Source organism: Polypterus senegalus, chromosome 5 (assembly GCF_016835505.1).
Source record: "Polypterus senegalus isolate Bchr_013 chromosome 5, ASM1683550v1, whole genome shotgun sequence".
NCBI lineage: Eukaryota > Metazoa > Chordata > Cladistia > Polypteriformes > Polypteridae > Polypterus > Polypterus senegalus.
In genome coordinates, this window is record NC_053158.1 from 141,675,221 (window position 1) to 141,693,509 (window position 18,289).

The window sequence follows — 18,289 nt, forward strand, 5'->3', positions numbered from 1 at the left end:
TGAGTATTTGGGGGTGAGAAACAAAGAAAGGTGATCAGACTGTCCCAGGTGGGGGAGGGGTGTAGCTGTGTAGGCTCCAACAATGTTAGTGTAAACATGATCCAAGGTTTTATCCCCTCTGGTATGGCAGGAGACATGTTGGTGAAATTTAGGTAGCACCGCCTTTAGGTTGGAGTGGTTGAAATCACCTGCTACAATAAATGCAGCCTCAGGGTGAGCAGATTGTTGTTTGCTAATGGCTGCATAGAGTTCTTTCATAGCAAGCTTAGCATTAGCATCCGGTGGGATATATGCAGCTGTTATTATAGTGGAGGTGAACTCCCTCGGCAGATAGAATGGTCTACACTTAACCATGAGATACTCAAGGTCAGCTGAACAGTGTTTTCCAACAATGACAGAGTTTGTACACCAAGCCTTGTTAATATAAATGCACAATCCTCCGCCTCTTGTCTTACCGGAATCATCAGCTGTTCTGTCCGCCCGGAGAATGTGGCGCCCGACTAGCTCTATAGCATCGTTAGGTATACCGCTGTGTAGCCATGTTTCTGTGAATATCATGATGTTACAGTCCAGTATTCTCCTATTGTCGGTGATCCAAAGTCGCAACTCGTCCATTTTATTCACCAGGGGCCGCACATTAGCAAGGAAAATACTGGGTAAGGATAGCCGATGTGGTGTTAGCCTTAGCTTAGCTGTTAGTCCTCCGCGTTTCCCCCGCCTTTGTTTACGGTCTCTGCGCCGTCTTCGAGTACTTCCGGTCGGCCGGGTAGCCTGCGAAGCGTCGGGTGTTCTTCTTATCTCAGGGATGAGATGAAGGTTGCTAATAAAACAGTCCGAGTTGTGTAGATCAATATCCAAAAGCTCTTGTCGGGTATAGGATGTAAAAGCGAAGCTGTTCTGAACGAACAGACCCGAGATGAGCAGGAATAACACTGCTATTTTGCAAAATCTGAAGAGACGCTGAGCCTCGCGTGACGCACGCGCTGCCATAGTCGCAATATGAAGTCGCAATGAAGTGATGTTACCAGGCCAGCACACCACTGCATAGAAAATCTGCATAGAAAATCGCACTGGAAATCACAGAGTTATACTACTTCCATTAAAGGAAAAAGAGTCTGCTTTGCCCATTAACTCTTTTTCGAGGCGGATGTCAACATACGACATGTAGGAGTGTCTGCATGCAGCTGCCAGCCACTACACAATTGCGTTCAGCACTATTATCAGCTGGGGACCAGTCAGATGATGCTGGTATATCACTTTCATTTTCGATCTCCAGATCACTTGCATCAAAATTAGAGTCCCATTCAGCAATAATATGCAAAACGCTGTCCATAGAGCATTTTGCTTTGCACATTCGCTTCCAGGTGGGAAGAAAAGGCTGCTCTGCTGCACATTCAGCCCTCAAAGAGTTAATATATAGTTCTGCTGTGTTACAAGACCAGTCCGACCTGTCATTAATGTTGACCCCGAAGAGCTTGTTGCAGAGCAGCACCATCACATCCACTCCCTGAACAATGACCGGGTGTAATGTCTCCTTGGTGCAGTGTATGTCAATAACCAGTTCTTTGTTTTTTTTTCTCTTTGCACCAAGAAACAAAATTCTTCACATAAATCCTATAATGTGTGCCATCAATACGATTTAGAATAAAGGACAACTTCTCTCACCAGATTACTACTCTCCACTTCCCAGGAGACCACAACTTACACTCTCTATGCTGGTTTGCCGACAAAATTGCATTTTAATATATTTAATACGGTGTTTATGCTGCATCTGTGAATTGCTCAGCATATTATTCTGTAACATTTTAGCTTCCATACTGTAAAAGTGCATCTATTTCTCATTTACTGTTATGTAACAAGACCTTAACCAAGGTTTCTTTTGCTTTTAATAACACTCCAAAAGCATCAATAAAATGGTTATTCATCTCTGCAGTGAGACCTACTAAAATAACTTTACTCTGGGACGGTTAGAAGTGTCTTAAGTGGGACATATTTCTTTTGATATTACATACTTCGGTATAAGTCGCGTGACTATTTTACCAGCATATCAAAAGGCTCTTAGGTGGTGCAGCGGTAGCACCACTGCTGTGCAGTAAGGAGATCATGGGCTCTCTAGATGTCCATTTTAAAGGGGAAGCACCAGGGCTTGATTTTAAAGAACAGATTCCTATCTGTGAGATTTTAACCTCAGATTATTTATTTGATTTTTAAACTCCATGAATGCTCTTGGTTTTATGGAGTATTTGCTTATTATGGAACTTTTTGCACTGCACATTTGGACACTTGATTTGACTGTTTTAACAAAAGCACTAATGCACTTATGCACCTACCCCTTGCTGCTGCATGTGTGTCCCCATTCGTCTAGCTCATCCCTCCGGATACGTTATCAGCGGTGGTGGGTTCAAGAGGCTCAGAGAAGGATCCAGAAGCGTGTGGCCAACCCACACTGTGACAGACAGCCAATTGGATTGCAGGTTTTTGTCACTTGGTTTACTTGGTCTTAGTCTGATAACCCCCACAACCCTAATCTTAACCATAGTGTAACCAGGTGTTATCCCTGACATACAGTATAATATAAAGCAACAACCGCCTCAATGGATTGGAGCTTTGGAGGTCCGTAGCTACAGTCGATTGATGATTTTGAGTCCTCAAAGGCCACTGGTGTTTATTGTTCAGTCCATTTCCAACATTGATAGAGGGGTGGCCTCTGAGGTCAAGACTCACGCGTAATCAACACTACAGAATAAAAGGATATAAGTGCAACTCCTCATCCAATTCACGGATACCCAATACCTGAAACGTTGTGCTCTTTTCTCACATGTACTTTCAGTTTTGGCACTCTTGTTCTCTCAACCACAATTACTGTCTCATGGTTTTAGCTCAAAGGTTTAGCTGTCATTTTGTTGACAGAACACCTGGCTTCCTCTTAAGGGGTTCCACCACCACCACCCTGAAAGTCTGATTTTTGACTTGCGTCTGGAAGGACGTTTACTTTTGTTACATCGTTTATTGTCTTTTTTCCTCAGATATTTGGGGTTTGCCTCTGTATGATCTCTGTTTTGTCTTGTTTGTACAATAGGTAGATCAGTTAGTATACTATACAGTATATACTGTATATAAGAATGATTTACATTTTTCTGTTTTATTTAAAAATTCAGAATGATCAGCAATTCTATGTTCGATGGAAATTATTATATCATACGCTACAAAAATAACTCAGAGTAATGAAAATAATAAAGAAGTGAACTGATAGAAAAGGAACCCTGTCGTTAAGCATATTTGGAAGCAAATTATTTAATTTTAATGATGTTGATTTATTTTAGCATTTGTCATGTGTCTTATTTTCAAGTGAGAACACTTTCACATTTTCTGCATCACTTTATTTTTATTTCTGCACCTGAGCTTCCGGTCTTCAGTTCCTTGCCATTGTCTAAGGAAAAAAAAGGAAACAAATTGTTAAAAAAAAAACGCAGTCGCCAAGGTTTTGAGGTCCGCATGTCCCGTTCGAGCGGATTTCTCAAATTATATTCTCCAGTTATATTTTGAGAAAGTCTGCATGTTATCTTGCAAAAATGTAGCTGAATACTGTAATGAGAAGTTCCGGTGTATGTTAACATTATTTTTATTAAATTCGCGCACAAGTTTATACAGTCCACACATACCGGTAACAGTGTTTGACATAACCAGCCCCATAACCAGGCCGCCTCTGCTTATATGTTAGCTGGACAGAAACTGAAATACTTCAGAACATTTCACAAGCTATTTAAGCTCAGTGGTGGAACAGGATTTTCTTAGATATTTGGATGCAAGGTGAAGCCAAGCAAAATGACACCTTTTATTAGTTAACTGAACAGATTACAATATGCAAGCTTTTGAGGCAACTGAGACCCCGTCTTCAGTACTGGAGTTCCCTGTGTTTATATAGACACTAGGGCAGAGACAGCATTGGAGAACCTTTAAGTGGGTCATCCCCATTGTAAAAAATAACAGACCTCTCCATCTTAAGATTCATTTAGCATGAGAGGAGAACCTCCATAATGGCCAAGGCGATACAAGACCCTACTACTTAGATATTTGAGAAACAGAGTAAGCATGGCTATAAGGAATACAAGTTAGAGAACAGTTAGTTAAACACAGACACCTACAGTATGGACGCTCAGTGACTATCACTGCTGACTCAAAGATCTGGCATCCTTGGTTTGACACCAGTGCCCACCACGTCTGTGTGGGTTTTTCTCCAGCTACTTTCAGTCTTCCTGATGTGCAGGTCAGGTTAACTGGCAAGTCTAAACTGCTCTTGTGATTGTGACTGTGAGTGTGTGCATGAACAGACCCACCTTTAGACTGGTACCCCATCAGCAGGTTGTCCTGAACTTTGCCTGATGTACCCACCTGCTGACTCTGAGTTAGATTATACAAGTTTCAGAATGTACAAGTGAACACAAATGGTGGAAAACCAACACGGTAAGCCACTATAAAAGTGCACGTAAGGAAGGTTACCCTTTCTAAGGTTATCTGCTGCATGTTTGGGCTTTAAATGAGTTCCTTTGGAAGTATTATTTTTAAAGAAAATGGATTGCACACACAAGTTGAAGATTAACATTGAGTAGCTAACCTCTCTTCCACTGCTGAAGTCAATAGTGGATACTCACAGCCTCTTTTTTATTAAGTGCAACAGTTGACGAGTTTGAGACAGAAGGAGAAGCAGTTGGAAAACAACTGTATGAAAGAATCATAGCATTGAAAGGGTAATTAATCAGAGAGATTTAGGTACAAATGCCAGATTAAGTCAGATTCATTTGTTGTCTTAGATTTATTTACTCCTATTTTCACTGTCCATTAAAGTTGTTATTATCTGTAAATAATGTCTTGGGTGTCTCTGCTTTTGTGGTGTGTGAGGCGATCCATTGTAATCTATTTCTTTCTATAACAGTCTCCAGCCTTTGAGGGTACAGCTCTATATATATAACATACAACATCTGTCTGTATGTATGTCTGTCTGCTTTTCATGAGAGAACTGCTTAACGTATTTAGATCTGTTTTTTTCTATAATTTGCTTGAACGTTCCAAATAATTTTGTGACATCTCTCATCGCGCTAAGTATCATAGTTCACTTGCAGTACTGATTTATTTGCACGAATCTGCATGAAAGGGTGCATGCACGAAGGCAGCTGAACAAAGAGAGGTGGCCGTGGCTGCCCTCAACAAAACACAGGCTCGGCGCAGGGCTCGTCTTTTCCCGTCGAATGTTGGTAACTTGCTTCAAAGAAAACCGGGCAAGTCACAGCACGTGAATTGTGGCAGCTCAAGTACACAGCACATCAATCAACAGTTTTTGTAGTGTTAATCGGAATTTTACTGATGAATTAATGAAACTTGTCAACGATTCATTAAATGCGTAAGTCAAGTTTTCTTCTACCTACGAAGAAATTTTCTTTCATTTTTTTTTTGACATTAAGGAAATTGCGAAAATGTTTCATTTTAAATACACTGGTTTAGAAAACGAGCAAAGGTATTTTAGGGTGAGGGGGCGGCTGAAATTAAATGGCACGATGGTGGCTTTGCCTCTAGAACCGGGCTTGCTCAGCTTAGCTAGCAAACGAGAGAACTACCTAACGGATTTAGATCTGGTTTATTTCTACAGTATAATTTGCTTGAACATTCCAGTTAATTTTGCAACATCTCTCATCTCGCTAAGTATCATAGTTCACCTGCGGTACCGATTTATTAGCGTGATTCCGAGAGACAAGCAGCGGACCGAGGGGCCCTGCTCACTTACGCGCCAGCCTCGGGGTGTAGCTTACCTCTGCTTAGCTAGCGAATGAGAGAACTACGTAACAGATTTAGATTGGGATAATTTCTATAATTTGCTTGAACATTCCGGTTGATTTTGTAACTTCTCTCATCATGCTAAGAATCATAGTTCATTTGCAGGAGCGATATATTCGCGCTAATCCGAGACAGAGGCTGCAGGCCGAGGGGAGGGGGAAGCAAGATGTCAGGAGTAGGAAGCCGGGCAGGGCCCTCCTTACTGTCCTGTTTCACTCCTACGCAGGCAGAGTCATGGGGGACATCTAGTACATAATAAAAGCTAGGCTACAAGATGTGTTAACCTTGAGTTTACACCGGGGTTCAGTGCTGCCATGAACTTTGCTAGTATGTCTTTCATTGGTTTTTATCTGCCTGCATTCATTCGTTGGCTCATTTTTATACACATATATACAATATTGTTATTAGCTCTAACTTACATCTTCAATCCAAGGAATAAAGGAAGATACACGTGTGAAAACTGTTGGTTTCTTCACAGTATTGCATCCAAGTGATGAAACAAAGCTGGTCACACCATGGACATACCAAAGGTCATCACTGTGTTTACAGATCAAAGGTCCACCAGAATCACCCTGAAAGACAAATGGAATGAATATTTTTGTTGTACGGTACTGCATGAAGAAGAGTCTTAGAATGGCAAGTTGCATTGCTTACATTGCACCCTGACTTGATGTCTCCTCCAGCACAGACCATGGTCTTCTTGACACTTGAACTCCACCAGTCTCTTTGACTACATCTCTCATAGCTCACCACTGGCAAAAGTGCCTGCTGCAGTTTGGCTGGCAGTGGCCCATTGGCTGTTGGGATAATATTAAAATTAGAAGGGATGATATTTCAGACAGATTCATTTTTTTACTTCTGTATTACAAATTAAACCATTCTTTATTAATATGACACACAGCATTAATGTAAGACAATATTCTTTTTAAAAAGTCAGAAACATATGCGTAATTGAAAAAAATACATAATTGTTATTTCAGCGTAGAGTAAGGGTAACCCACCAAAACTAAAACTACTGGGCTATAAAAATAAATTACATTTGTTTCATTATTTTCAAATGGCTACTAATAAAAGCCTTACTACCAATGGGGAAAATTGGTCAATATTATTATTTAATTTTTACATGTTAAAAAATATTTTATATAATCAAGGTGTAAAATAACAAGTGGTTCATAGTGCTACATAATGAGAATGGTCACATACTGTAAAGTCGGCCCCAGCCACTGATGTAGCAGGGATAGTTGTCTGGCAATGAGGCATCTTCTTCGGGAAGGCAGGCAACCATGACCTTGTCATTAAGGGTAGCACTTCTTGACAACTTAATCAAAGCAATATCATTTCTGCAAAATAAAAATGAATGTCACTCAAAATGTAAAGTATTAATATTATAAGATTATTTGAGTCAGCGTTTGTCAAGAAATCAGATTGCTGATGTGCTTTGCAAAATCTGTTGGCTTTGAATAAGTAAGAGATCTCATTATCACTAAATGATCAAATGTGTTAAGTGAGTAAGTTGATTTATTTGAACTGTAAAACTGAGCATGGTGCTGAGAAGTGGGTATAGTCAGTCACCAAGGTTTTGAGGTCCGCGTGTCCCATTCGAGCGGATTTCTCAAATTATATTCAACAGTAATATACTGAGAATGTCCGTGTGTTATCTTGCAAAAATTTAGCTGCACTCACGTTTGAAATTGGTATGGTGTTCATTACACATGGAGTGCCAATAAAAGTTTTATTCAGCACACTTATGCTAGTCCAATGGGTTATTGGCAACAGTAAACTGTCCCAGTGTGGGCAGAAGCGATTATTGTGACAAACAGGTATCCAGTTTACAGGCTGCAGAATTGCAGACTGAGATATGGTGATTAGATAGGCTTTAAATTTGTTTATGATTTGTTCTTTATATCTACAGCAAAAATTATATATGAATTGAGCTTCAATCAGAACAGAGAGGTTGGAGTTTTTTTTATGAATGTTATGAATTTTGAGAGTTCACAAGCACATGGTCCCAAAATATCCCAAAAATTCCCACTTAGAGGAAAACCGTCAAACTTCTCTAGTAACACGGGAAAACACAGGATCTGTATAAATAAAAAGATTTTTTTTTTCACAAAAGTGTTCTGTAATAACAAGAAGCTCTGTGGAGCACAAAAGGCAAAAAGGAATTGTCTGAAAAGGCAAAGGCAGTTCAAGTCAGTCATTTTCTAACCCACTTGGTCCTGAATACACACCAGCCACAGACTTGGGCCAATTTAGCGTCACCTATAAATCTAACCTGCATGTCTTTTGGAGAAAAGCCATACAGAAACGGGGAGAACATGAAAACTCCACGTAAGGAGGACTCGGGACGCAAACCCTGGTCTCCTTAATGCGAGGCTGCAGCATTACCATTGCACCAATATGCCACCCGGCAAGCAAAGTACCAATACAAAATCCAAAGTGTGGTCAAGAAAAGAACAAAAAGTAAAAAAAATAATAATAATAAATCACAAAGCACAGAAAGAATCACAATAAACACCAACTCAGAACTGATGGAAAGATGAATGCTACAAAACACAGATAGGTCCCAGAAGAAAACCTGCTCTTGTCCACCAGAAAGATTACACTTGAAAGGAAATTTGTTTTCAACATGACAAAGACTCAAAGCACACTGTCAGTGCAACAGTGGAGTGGCTTAAAATTAAGAAAATTGATGGACTTAAGTGGTAATTTTGCACAGAGGAAAGGATAAATCATCTGCCAGCACATTGTGCAGATTTAATAGACTGTAATAGAGGTGGTTCAACCAAGTACTGAAAGGGGAGATGAACACTTACAGATTTCAGTTTTTCAAAGTGTGTGTTTTAATGCCGTGGCATATGGCCAGGGCCATTGCCCGGCCGGGACGCCTCTCTACTAGAAGAACTGGGAGAGTTTGTTTAGGACATAATCTCCCCTGGAATGCTAAAGGGCAGCCCCCTTGGCTGGCAGCAGGGCCATGGGTTTAGAGCGTGGAAGCTCAATCCTACTGGTGTCCATGGCCACTGCCAAGGGGCGCCTGGACAATTGCTGAGTTGGAATTGGAAGTGCTGCCGGAAGAAGAACATCAAGCACCAGGTGCTGTATAAAACGAGCCGGCAGTCACTACTCCGGTAGCCAGAGTCAGGTGACAGAAGACGAAGCTTGCCAGGAGGAGTGGAAGAAAAGAGAGAGAAGAAAAAGAGAGAAAGAAAAGTGTTTTGTGCTGGACTGTGTTTGTGACTGTACTGCACAATATAGGTGGGAAACAGGGGAAGGCATTTCCCAAGAGTCAAAGAAAAAAAATAAAAACGTGTGTTGCACTTGTGTGCTGCATCTGTCTGTGTCGGGTTTGGGCAGTGGGAGCGCCCTCTGCAGGCCACACTGCTTTGTAATTTTATTTATTTTTTGGGCTGCACTGTAAAAAACAGTGATTTACATTAATAAACATTGCCAGCCAAATTGGTCAAAACCCACTTGTTACAAACATGTATGTGAAAAAAGGAATGAATACTTTTTCAAGCCATCTCTGTATATTTAAATAATAATTGAAACAGCATAACTCCAAAGACATCCATTATTAAAATATGGGAGAATGCAATGAGACTGGAAATATTTACCATGTTGACCTAACAATGACCATGACAATGTTAAAGCCCTCTAGATAATGTAAATGAGTATTGCACACCACGCATGAAATTTACTAGAAGATGATAGATAAAGGATTCTATAAATATCTTACCCACAAGCCACACAATTACTGTTCCAGAGAGGATGCACAACAATTTTAGCAACACTGATGATCTGCTCATTGTTCTCGGTTACAGATAAGTCATATTCTTCAAGAACTACACGGTAGGTTCTGGATGCTCTAAAATCAAAAACACAAGCAAAATCTAATGTTATTGTTTATTTCACAAGTAGAACCCAAACATTAAATTAGTGTTTCTTACCTGCTTTGTTAGTTTTATTTTATTTTTGGACACATTTTTATCATTGTTCATTTTTATTATTATTTTTATGACATGATCATGCCACCATTTTGTTGAGTGTTACCTTGGTAGAAGTCACCATTCCCTGCGTTATTTTCATTGATGTTCATTGCTAATCATGTGAACAGGCATCGATTATAAAAGATAACAACACACAGACTGGTGTCTACGTTTTGTTAGTAATTTGATTAGGTTTAGTTTGGTGTTCAGTTTCTAATGAGGTTTTGGTTTTGGTGATTAGCCTATTTAATCTATAAGTGAGAAACAAAACACATACAGTACTGTACATACAGTATAAGTTATCTTAAAGTAATAAAAAAGACATGAGAATAAAATGTCAACACTATTAAAAATCCAACTTGATCTAAATATTAATAGCAGAGCTGACCAAGAAACAAAACCATAATTCGGTCAGAATGGCAATATGGGTGCTTTATGAAACTCAGTCATTAAGCAGAATTTCCATTCTCTGGTTCTTGGGAAAAGACAGAAAATTCACAACCACGTTTAATCAGAGATGCTCTCACTTTAAAGAAACGTGGGAGCAACCCACATGCAAATAAGCTTTATGGATTGCATTATTGTATCAAAAATTAATTATATTAACAGGCGAAATAGTAAAACTGTTCAGTTAAGTAGATCCCTTTGTTGACGATGACACATCTGTCATTAATACTTCAAGTACACAATTTTAGTTTTTACTTGTTTGCACCATTAATGATTATGAAAAAAAAACATAAAAAAAATATTTCTCATTTATTATATAAAAAAAATGCAAATTCATGAAATGTAGTTACTATTACTACAGAGCAGCTAAGGAAAACAATCCATTTAGCCAACATTTCTGACGTCCTACCTTGTTTTAGCTTAATAGTAAAGACATCTGTAACAAATGTGAACATTGTTATTTTTTGAAAATATAATTATATATATTAAATGGCACTATAGCTCAGTTGCTTTTGTTGCTTCCATGGTCTCTGTCTGGGGGTTTTATCACAATTCAAAAAAGGCAGGCCATGAAAATAAAGCATGGCGATTAGAGAAAAAACAAACGCTGAAATAAGCAAAAAGATTTTGAAAACAAGTAATCAATGCCAATATGCAATATTAATATCAAAAGCAGAATTGAGAGAAAGATGTAAAGTTCTAATTTCCTCTTAAGATTTTCAATAACTAAATGCACAGCAAGGTTTGCTACAATCATTAGAAATGTGGACATCCATTGAAGGACGGCACCATATTTAATACCATTGGCGGAATGATGTCACGTGTCACACTCCCAGTAACTATGAGGTAGCAACAGCGCATCTGTTAGTGACATCAGTATGGCCGTGGCTGTCCAAAAAATTACAAAATGGCAGCATCCATGATTCATATTGGTAAGCACAATGATGTGGAAATAACAATATGAAATTGACAACAGAAATATCAACATTATTAAAATGATGAAAAGCAAAATAAATATGAACACAATTAAATCGTGCAGAGTCAAATCATGACTCTATGGATTACCTCTGGTTCCCTCCGTTATTATGAAGATGTGGATATCATGTTGGTAGGTGGAGCAAATCAGCCTCATTTAAATGACTGTGATGTGTATATGAATAATTTGAGTGTGTCGTTCCATCAAAGTTGGCTCCTCCCTTGCGTGCAAAGCTAGAACTACAGTAGGCTTTATCTTCCATCAATCATGTGATGGAAAATATGGGTTACGACATGCATGAATGATTGACATTATACTAGATTAAATGGCCCTTGCTTTATTTAATGTTAAAATCTATATATATAATTCACTAAGGCAAGACACCCATGGATGGCGGCACGGTGGTAGCGCTGCTGCCTCGCAGTTAGGACACCCGGGTTCGCTTCCCGGGTCCTCCCTACGTGGAGTTTGCATGTTCTCCCTGTGTCTGCGTGGGCTTCCTCCGGGCACTCCGGTTTCCTCCCACGGTCCAAAGACATGCAGGTTAGGTGGATTGGCGTTTCTAAATTGGCTTGGTGTGTGGGTGTTTGTGTGTGTCCTGTGGTGGGTTGGCATCCTGCCCAGGATTGGTTCCTGCCTTGTGCCCTGTGTTGGCTGGGATTGGCTCCAGCAGACCCCCGTGACCCTGTGTTTGGATTCAGTGGGTTGGTAAATGGATGGATTGATGGAAGATACCCATGGAAAGGCAAGACACCCATGGAAAGCACGCTGGAAGGGGCGTGGATTCACTAAGCCGCTGACAAGTAAGACACCTATGGCACATGCAGGAAGGAGCCACGCCAGAGGTGAATCGCCATATGCAGCGTGTAAAACGGTTTGCGAGGGGTATCCCATGGGATCCTTAAAACAATCATTTACAACTGAGGTTAAAACATAAAGAAGTAGGCAGTCTTTAAAAACCGAGTTTTCGTTTACGATGCACGACCGCGTGCACCATAGCAAACTGTTTTACACGCTACATACAGCAAACATGCGTCTTCTTAGATGAACACGGAAAGTCTATGTGAGCCACAGGTGCATCTGGACTGTGGAAAGGCGACAACGACTAAAGTGACGAGTTGGAGGAGGGCACATGAACGATGGTGGTCCGCCAGTTTTCAATCACGGACGATTGTGTGTTGGTTCGTTCCGTGCATTGTTACAATGTTGCTTTTCTTGCTGATTTATTACATTACCGATTTTTCAAATGTTAATTTTCTCCCTGTGCTTAGAAATCATTAAAAAACCGGCCTGATTATGCGGTGTATGGTACGCCGCGGGTTGGCTATATTTAATATTGAGCTTCATTATGTAAATAATTAACAATTTTCCCTGAAATAATGATTTTTAAACTTTTGTTTAGAGACTCTTATTGCAATCCGTGATTTGTTGTCCTTTGTTGTGGATCCAGGGAAAATTCAAGCAGAGTTTTAATTCAACAATGTGTTTTATTTTGTCATTTTGTAATTAAAGGTAATTTATTCTAAACATTTTGCTTTAGCTATTATTTTGAAAATGGTCATAACAGCACAATATATTCTACCTTTATTCCTGCTGGCTTCGTGAAACTTATGGGGACATATTCATTCTGAATGAGCTTAAATAAAAAGAAAACTTACGATATACAGTGTCCTGCGGTCATGACCCAGTTTGGAGCGATCAGAGTGCCTCCACAGGTGTGCCTGTAGGTGCCAGAGCTCAAATACTGAAGGGAAATCTGCGGAAAAAAGACAATCCTAGTCTTTGAAGCCTGGTACACTGTAGAAATAATCTACCTGTTTCTTATATGAAGAAATAAACTTAAGAATAATGGCAGCTTTTCACTGTGTTCAGTCACATATGTATGCCAGATTTTCAAATGCTGGAGTAGAGACAAATAAATTCTCATGTAAATGGTCATAATAATAAGCGTAAGAGTTAATAATAGTAGCTTGCAGCATATGTATTACCAATAGTTTAAGATTTGTTTTTTTTTCAGTGTTATTCACAACAAAAAAGGATATTACTGTCATTCTAACCCAAAATGAACTATTGCAGACATACTCAGAACATTAGTAACTCAGAAAGGAAAGAAAAAAAGTATGGCTCCCAATTCTTTCTTAAACATTGAAATGCTAACGAATCTAGTCATATATATTTAGTCTTTCAATCTTTGCAAAAAAAAGTAGTACAGCATGTAGTAACTGTATATTATAGAAAACACTATTATAGTACATGGAATGTTTCAGTTTGTTCTTGGTATAAATTTCAAAACTAGCTCTATCCACAGGCATACAAAGCATGATTTACAGATGGGAGCATTTAAAAAATATGGCAAATACTCAGATTGTTGACATGTTGCATGGTAACCATTTGGATTGTTGATTTTGAATGATTCATCAAAGAAAAAACAAATATCTTTTCTAAATATGAGCAGATAAATAGTTCTACAGTGCAGCAGGAGGCTCTAGAAATATGGATTACAACCGGGATAATGAGCTGGAAACAAAGAGTAAAGAATCTTCTACATTGGGAGGAGATCATCCTTGGAGTCTTTCAGCGCTTGAGTCTGATAGGATGAGCTATGTGGTTCTTATAGGCCAAAGAACATTCATTAAAAATATAACATGAGCTACGCTGACCTACAGGAATGTATCACTTTATGTCAACTCAAGATTCTCACCTTCTAGGTAATGTGTGAAAGCAATTAAAAAGGAAAAAAGTAACATTATATTGTATAAAGTGCTGAATATAAATCTAAACATATACATTTTATAATGCATCTTGTAAGAACAAATCTAGAATATTGAGTGTGATTCTTGGATTCAAGAGACACGTACTCTGGTCAATTCAACTGAACTTTCATCGTTCTGAGCACAGAAGGCTACCACAGAATTAATCCAGGTCTTCAAAATTCTCAAAGCTCATGATAAATCCAACAGAGTTTTTCTTCCAATAAAACAATACATGCTACAGTTGACAACACTGATGGAAATTAAATGGAAATACATAGAAGATGTAAGAAGAATACCATCACAAAAAGAGTCTTGCCACCTGGCAACAAATTACCAAGTTATATAATTAAAATGGAGACACAAAAAACCTATAAAAACACTAGCAAAATTTCTCAAGAATAAAAGCGTTAAGGAAATGATTATGAGGGGAATGAGAACGTCACACATTACAGCACATACAGTAAGGAAGGAGATTATTTAAATAAGTAGTGACTTGTGAGAGGACTCAATATTAGTATAGTCACATGATTAGTATGTGATGTTATTATAGTCACTTACAACAGCATGAATATTTACAATATAAAGTGTAACATGATCAGGTTAACAGAACATATTGGATAAGAAGAGAAATGCACGGCACATGTAAGTCAGTATGTGTGAAGTGTGGCGTTCAGGTAATAGGTAATGTAGTATACTGACATCTATAATAATTTTTGGAAAACGCAATTTGTTGCATAAACGTTTTTGTCAGTGAAAATATTCCCGTGTGTAACCGAAAGTACCTGTTCAATTAACATGGGTTTCGATGTAACTCTAGAGAATTTAGTGTACTACTGGCCATGGGTAAAAATAGGGCCTGGTAAATAAACTCCGACGTTATTAAACGTTTGCCATTGTGATTTTGTGATAGTCATACAATATGCTAAATGAATGGAGAATTGCCTATGCTGTAATATAAAGCGAATATCTTTTGAGCTGTCAGTGTTATGAATCCCTATAGTTTTTCCTTTGTAATGTTTCTTGTTATCTATCAGTTTGCCACTGCTCTTTATAAAGGTTGTGTGTGTAATTTGTTTATTGTTCCTTGTCTAGGTGCAAGACTTGCTGCCTCTAATCTTCGGATAATGTCGCTCTGTGATATGTCATACGTTGTCTTTGTTGTTTTAGGGCATCTTGCCTGTGCTGGTTGGTCTGGTGTGAAGTAGATGTTTCAGTTTCTGTGTGTTGGTGTGACCATTTCTGTTGGTCGCAGTTAGGCTGTATGTGGCTTATGTTGAAGTGAACGAAAAAGGAGGTGTAAAACTGAAGTGTCATAATGCTGTTTTGAACAAAGTATGCACCAAATAAACAGTCAAATAACACAGTTGAGGTCATATTGAAGAATTGAAGACTTGAAGATAAGCCTAAGACCGAAACTCTCCCAGGAACATGGATTCCTCGCTATTGTTGTGGAAGGATATAGTAGCTGTGGCAACTGCTGTTTATATTGAGCACGGACGGACACAAGCAAAATAATATAAGGATTTGCATGAAATATTATGAGCGGTCTAAAAAACCTTAATGGACATAAAGGTTCCTCTTGTTTTTAAAATGTCTTAAGTTCTTAAAGAAGTAAGTAAGGGTGAATCACGTACTCAAGAACATCAGTGGAAATTATAGTGTAGGTAAAACTGAAGCAAAGAAGCACTTCTTGATGCAAAGAGGTGTGGGATTTTAGAACAAACTACCAAGACATGTAGTTAACGCAGAAACTTTGACAACCTTTAAGAAGAATCTGGATAAGATATTGGGACATCTTAGCTATTAGCCAAACAACAGGCTTGATGGACTGAATAGTTTCTTCTCGTTTGTCAGGTTTCTTATGTTCTAATGTTCTAAGTGTCCCAGTTATATATATATATATATATATATATATATATATATTATCATTTGAAGATGGTTTGAACACCAATAATCACCCACTAACTTTGTACCTGTTATAGCCTGCTTTGCATCAATCCAAAACAAGCACAAATATTCTGGAATGTTTGTGTTTTACAGAGTATTTGATAAGCATGTGGATTGTGACAGCTTTTTTGTGACTGTGGGAGTTTTTTTTTCTTTGGTCAGAATACTGGTTGGATGCACAAGTTATTGTAAGGTTAATATGAAATCCCATTTTCAGTTGAGTGCAGTCATTTTCCAATTCTGTATGAAAATAAAATTCCACTTTCACTTTCCACTTTACTTTCAAAAAACTAAAAATGAAAGTAATTTGTTATCATTTCAGTGTTTTCATGCAAATTATAATTAAGAAGATTTTCAGTAATGCACCTGCCATGGCCAGCTGTATGGTTTGGCATCCTCTCCATTTACTACTCTGGCATTGGGACTGTAAGTAGGATTTCCACAGCCATGAGCTAAAATAGAAGAAAAATAATTATCACATTCAGTTAACATTTTTCATGGACTGAATATATTTAATAAGGTTCAGTTTAAAGCACTCACCAGCTGCTACCAGTAGAAGCACTAGACCCAGTCTCATCATTGTTCCGCTACAGTAGATGTAGAGAAGAAATCCCTCCTTTTATATCCAGGAAACGCCAAGCTTAGTCCTTGAGCGGCTTTTGCAGCTGGTGAGTCTCTGGATTTTAACACTTTATCTTATCAAAAACCTTGCATGTGGTCATTTATATCACAGCTCCTTGTTGACATTGCTTGAGACTGTAATTGCAGGTTTCCAGATGCTTTACCATCCATCCAAGGATTTTCTGATCCTGTTAAACAAAGCAGCTTGTGGCAGAGCATGTGGGCTGAAGAAGATGAAGCTGCCACATCAGTGTAAAATGCAGCAAAGTAAAATATTTCAACTAATTTAGGACCACTCTTTGGAACTGCATGCATATGCTTTTTAGTTAATGAATTGTGAAATAAGTTTAAGAAATGCTTCATAATGAATGAAGGATAATCTACTGTTTGATTTAAAAATATATTTGACTAGGAAAACTATTTAAGTGCTAATGATAACACATTTATTTAATCAAATCAAGCCACAGAGCTTGTACCATACTAGGAAGTTTTTTTTTATTATTATTATTATACTATCAGCGTTACACTAATATTATTAACTGGTGAACGCTACTGAGACATGATGAATCAAATTATGAAATTATAATGGTATCTGAATCAAGGTAAAGTGAAGACTTCCCTTTATTTATTTCTGCATTGCTGCTTGACTGTATAAAATGAATTTATTTGGATTATTTTGCAAATTCTAATAAAATGTACAACAAAAATGCTTTGAAGGTTTGCCAGATTAGCAACAAGCAGACTGCAGTGTCAAAGGGCCAAGGAGAGCCTAACAAGGACTCAACCATAACAAATGCAGGGCACCAGGTAGTGTTACTGTATGTACAGAGTTCACACCATCATGACTTCTCCCAGGTAGGCACACCCAGCAAGATCTTATCACACATGGGATATGGCAATGGGGGAGACAAGTTCCATTCTAGTCTGCAAAAAAAAAAAAAAAAGATGGTACAGTTGCAATGGTACTGGAAAATAAAGAGCTGATAAAAGAGGACTGGAAAACTTAAGGAATTACTTTCTCATTTATTACAGTAGGTACAGTACATGATCATCCATATAAATGGAGAAGAGTGTTAACCCAGACAACTACAATTTATAGATAATTAAGGGCAGAATAGTACAGAATTGGTTAATGCTGCAACCTCAGAGATTCTGGTTAGCTTTGTCAATTTCTATTCTGGAAAAATGAAACAACCAATAAATCAAACAGAGGCAGGGATTAATTGTTTAAGGGCATGGTGTAATAAAAAAACATTTTTGCTGTTGCAACAGCAGTTTGACATATAGTATTCCTTGTTATGATGTGTCAAATAAATGACAACTCACTTCAGTTTGCATTGTTTTTATCCCAAAATGGCAGAAGAGGCATAACTAGTGGTCCGTCGGAAAAAATGGTAACATTTTATCACCAGGGGCCTTATGTACAGTATAAACAGTGCGTACGCACAGAAATGTTGCGTACTCCCGTTTCCACGCTCACATCGCGATGTATAAAACCTAATCTTGCCGTAAATCCACACACATTTTCACGCTAGCTCAAACCCTGCCGTATGCAAGCTCTCCGCTTGGTTTTGCAAACTGGCAGCACCCGGTGTCAAAGCAGTGCTTTTGGTCCAGTGTGGTTTCCTTTTCTTTTTTAGATCCACATCCCTGACGCGGCTTTATCATATACACTGAAATTAACCGCATATTGTTTATTAGTTCAAGGTATCTGATTGTAATTAACC

The 18,289-nt window shown here is 38.4% G+C and overlaps 1 protein-coding gene across 1 annotated transcript; it reads right to left on the bottom strand.

Moving 5' to 3' along the window:
• Positions 1 to 3,275: 3,275 nt before the first annotated feature.
• LOC120529537 (proproteinase E-like) lies at positions 3,276 to 16,766 on the bottom strand. The gene is made up of 8 exons (XM_039753413.1): positions 16,482 to 16,766; positions 16,308 to 16,393; positions 12,900 to 12,997; positions 9,569 to 9,697; positions 7,033 to 7,169; positions 6,484 to 6,626; positions 6,249 to 6,401; positions 3,276 to 3,430 (listed from the first exon to the last, which is right to left on the bottom strand). Exons 1-8 carry the CDS (start codon positions 16,519 to 16,521, stop codon positions 3,413 to 3,415), a joined length of 804 nt encoding a protein of 267 aa, XP_039609347.1. The 5' UTR covers positions 16,522 to 16,766; the 3' UTR covers positions 3,276 to 3,412.
• Positions 16,767 to 18,289: the final 1,523 nt, after the last annotated feature.

Bases quoted from the DNA above. Each gene is read 5' to 3' on its own strand.
- LOC120529537 (XM_039753413.1), bottom strand. From the start codon at position 16,521: ATGATGAGACTGGGTCTAGTGCTTCTACTGGTAGCAGCTG. The intron at 16,394-16,481 runs GTGAGTGCTTTA...CTTCTATTTTAG, and splicing joins GCTTCTACTGGTAGCAGCTG to CTCATGGCTGTGGAAATCCT. The intron at 6,402-6,483 runs GTAAGCAATGCA...TTTGTCTTTCAG, and splicing joins ACATCAAGTCAGGGTGCAAT to GGTGATTCTGGTGGACCTTT.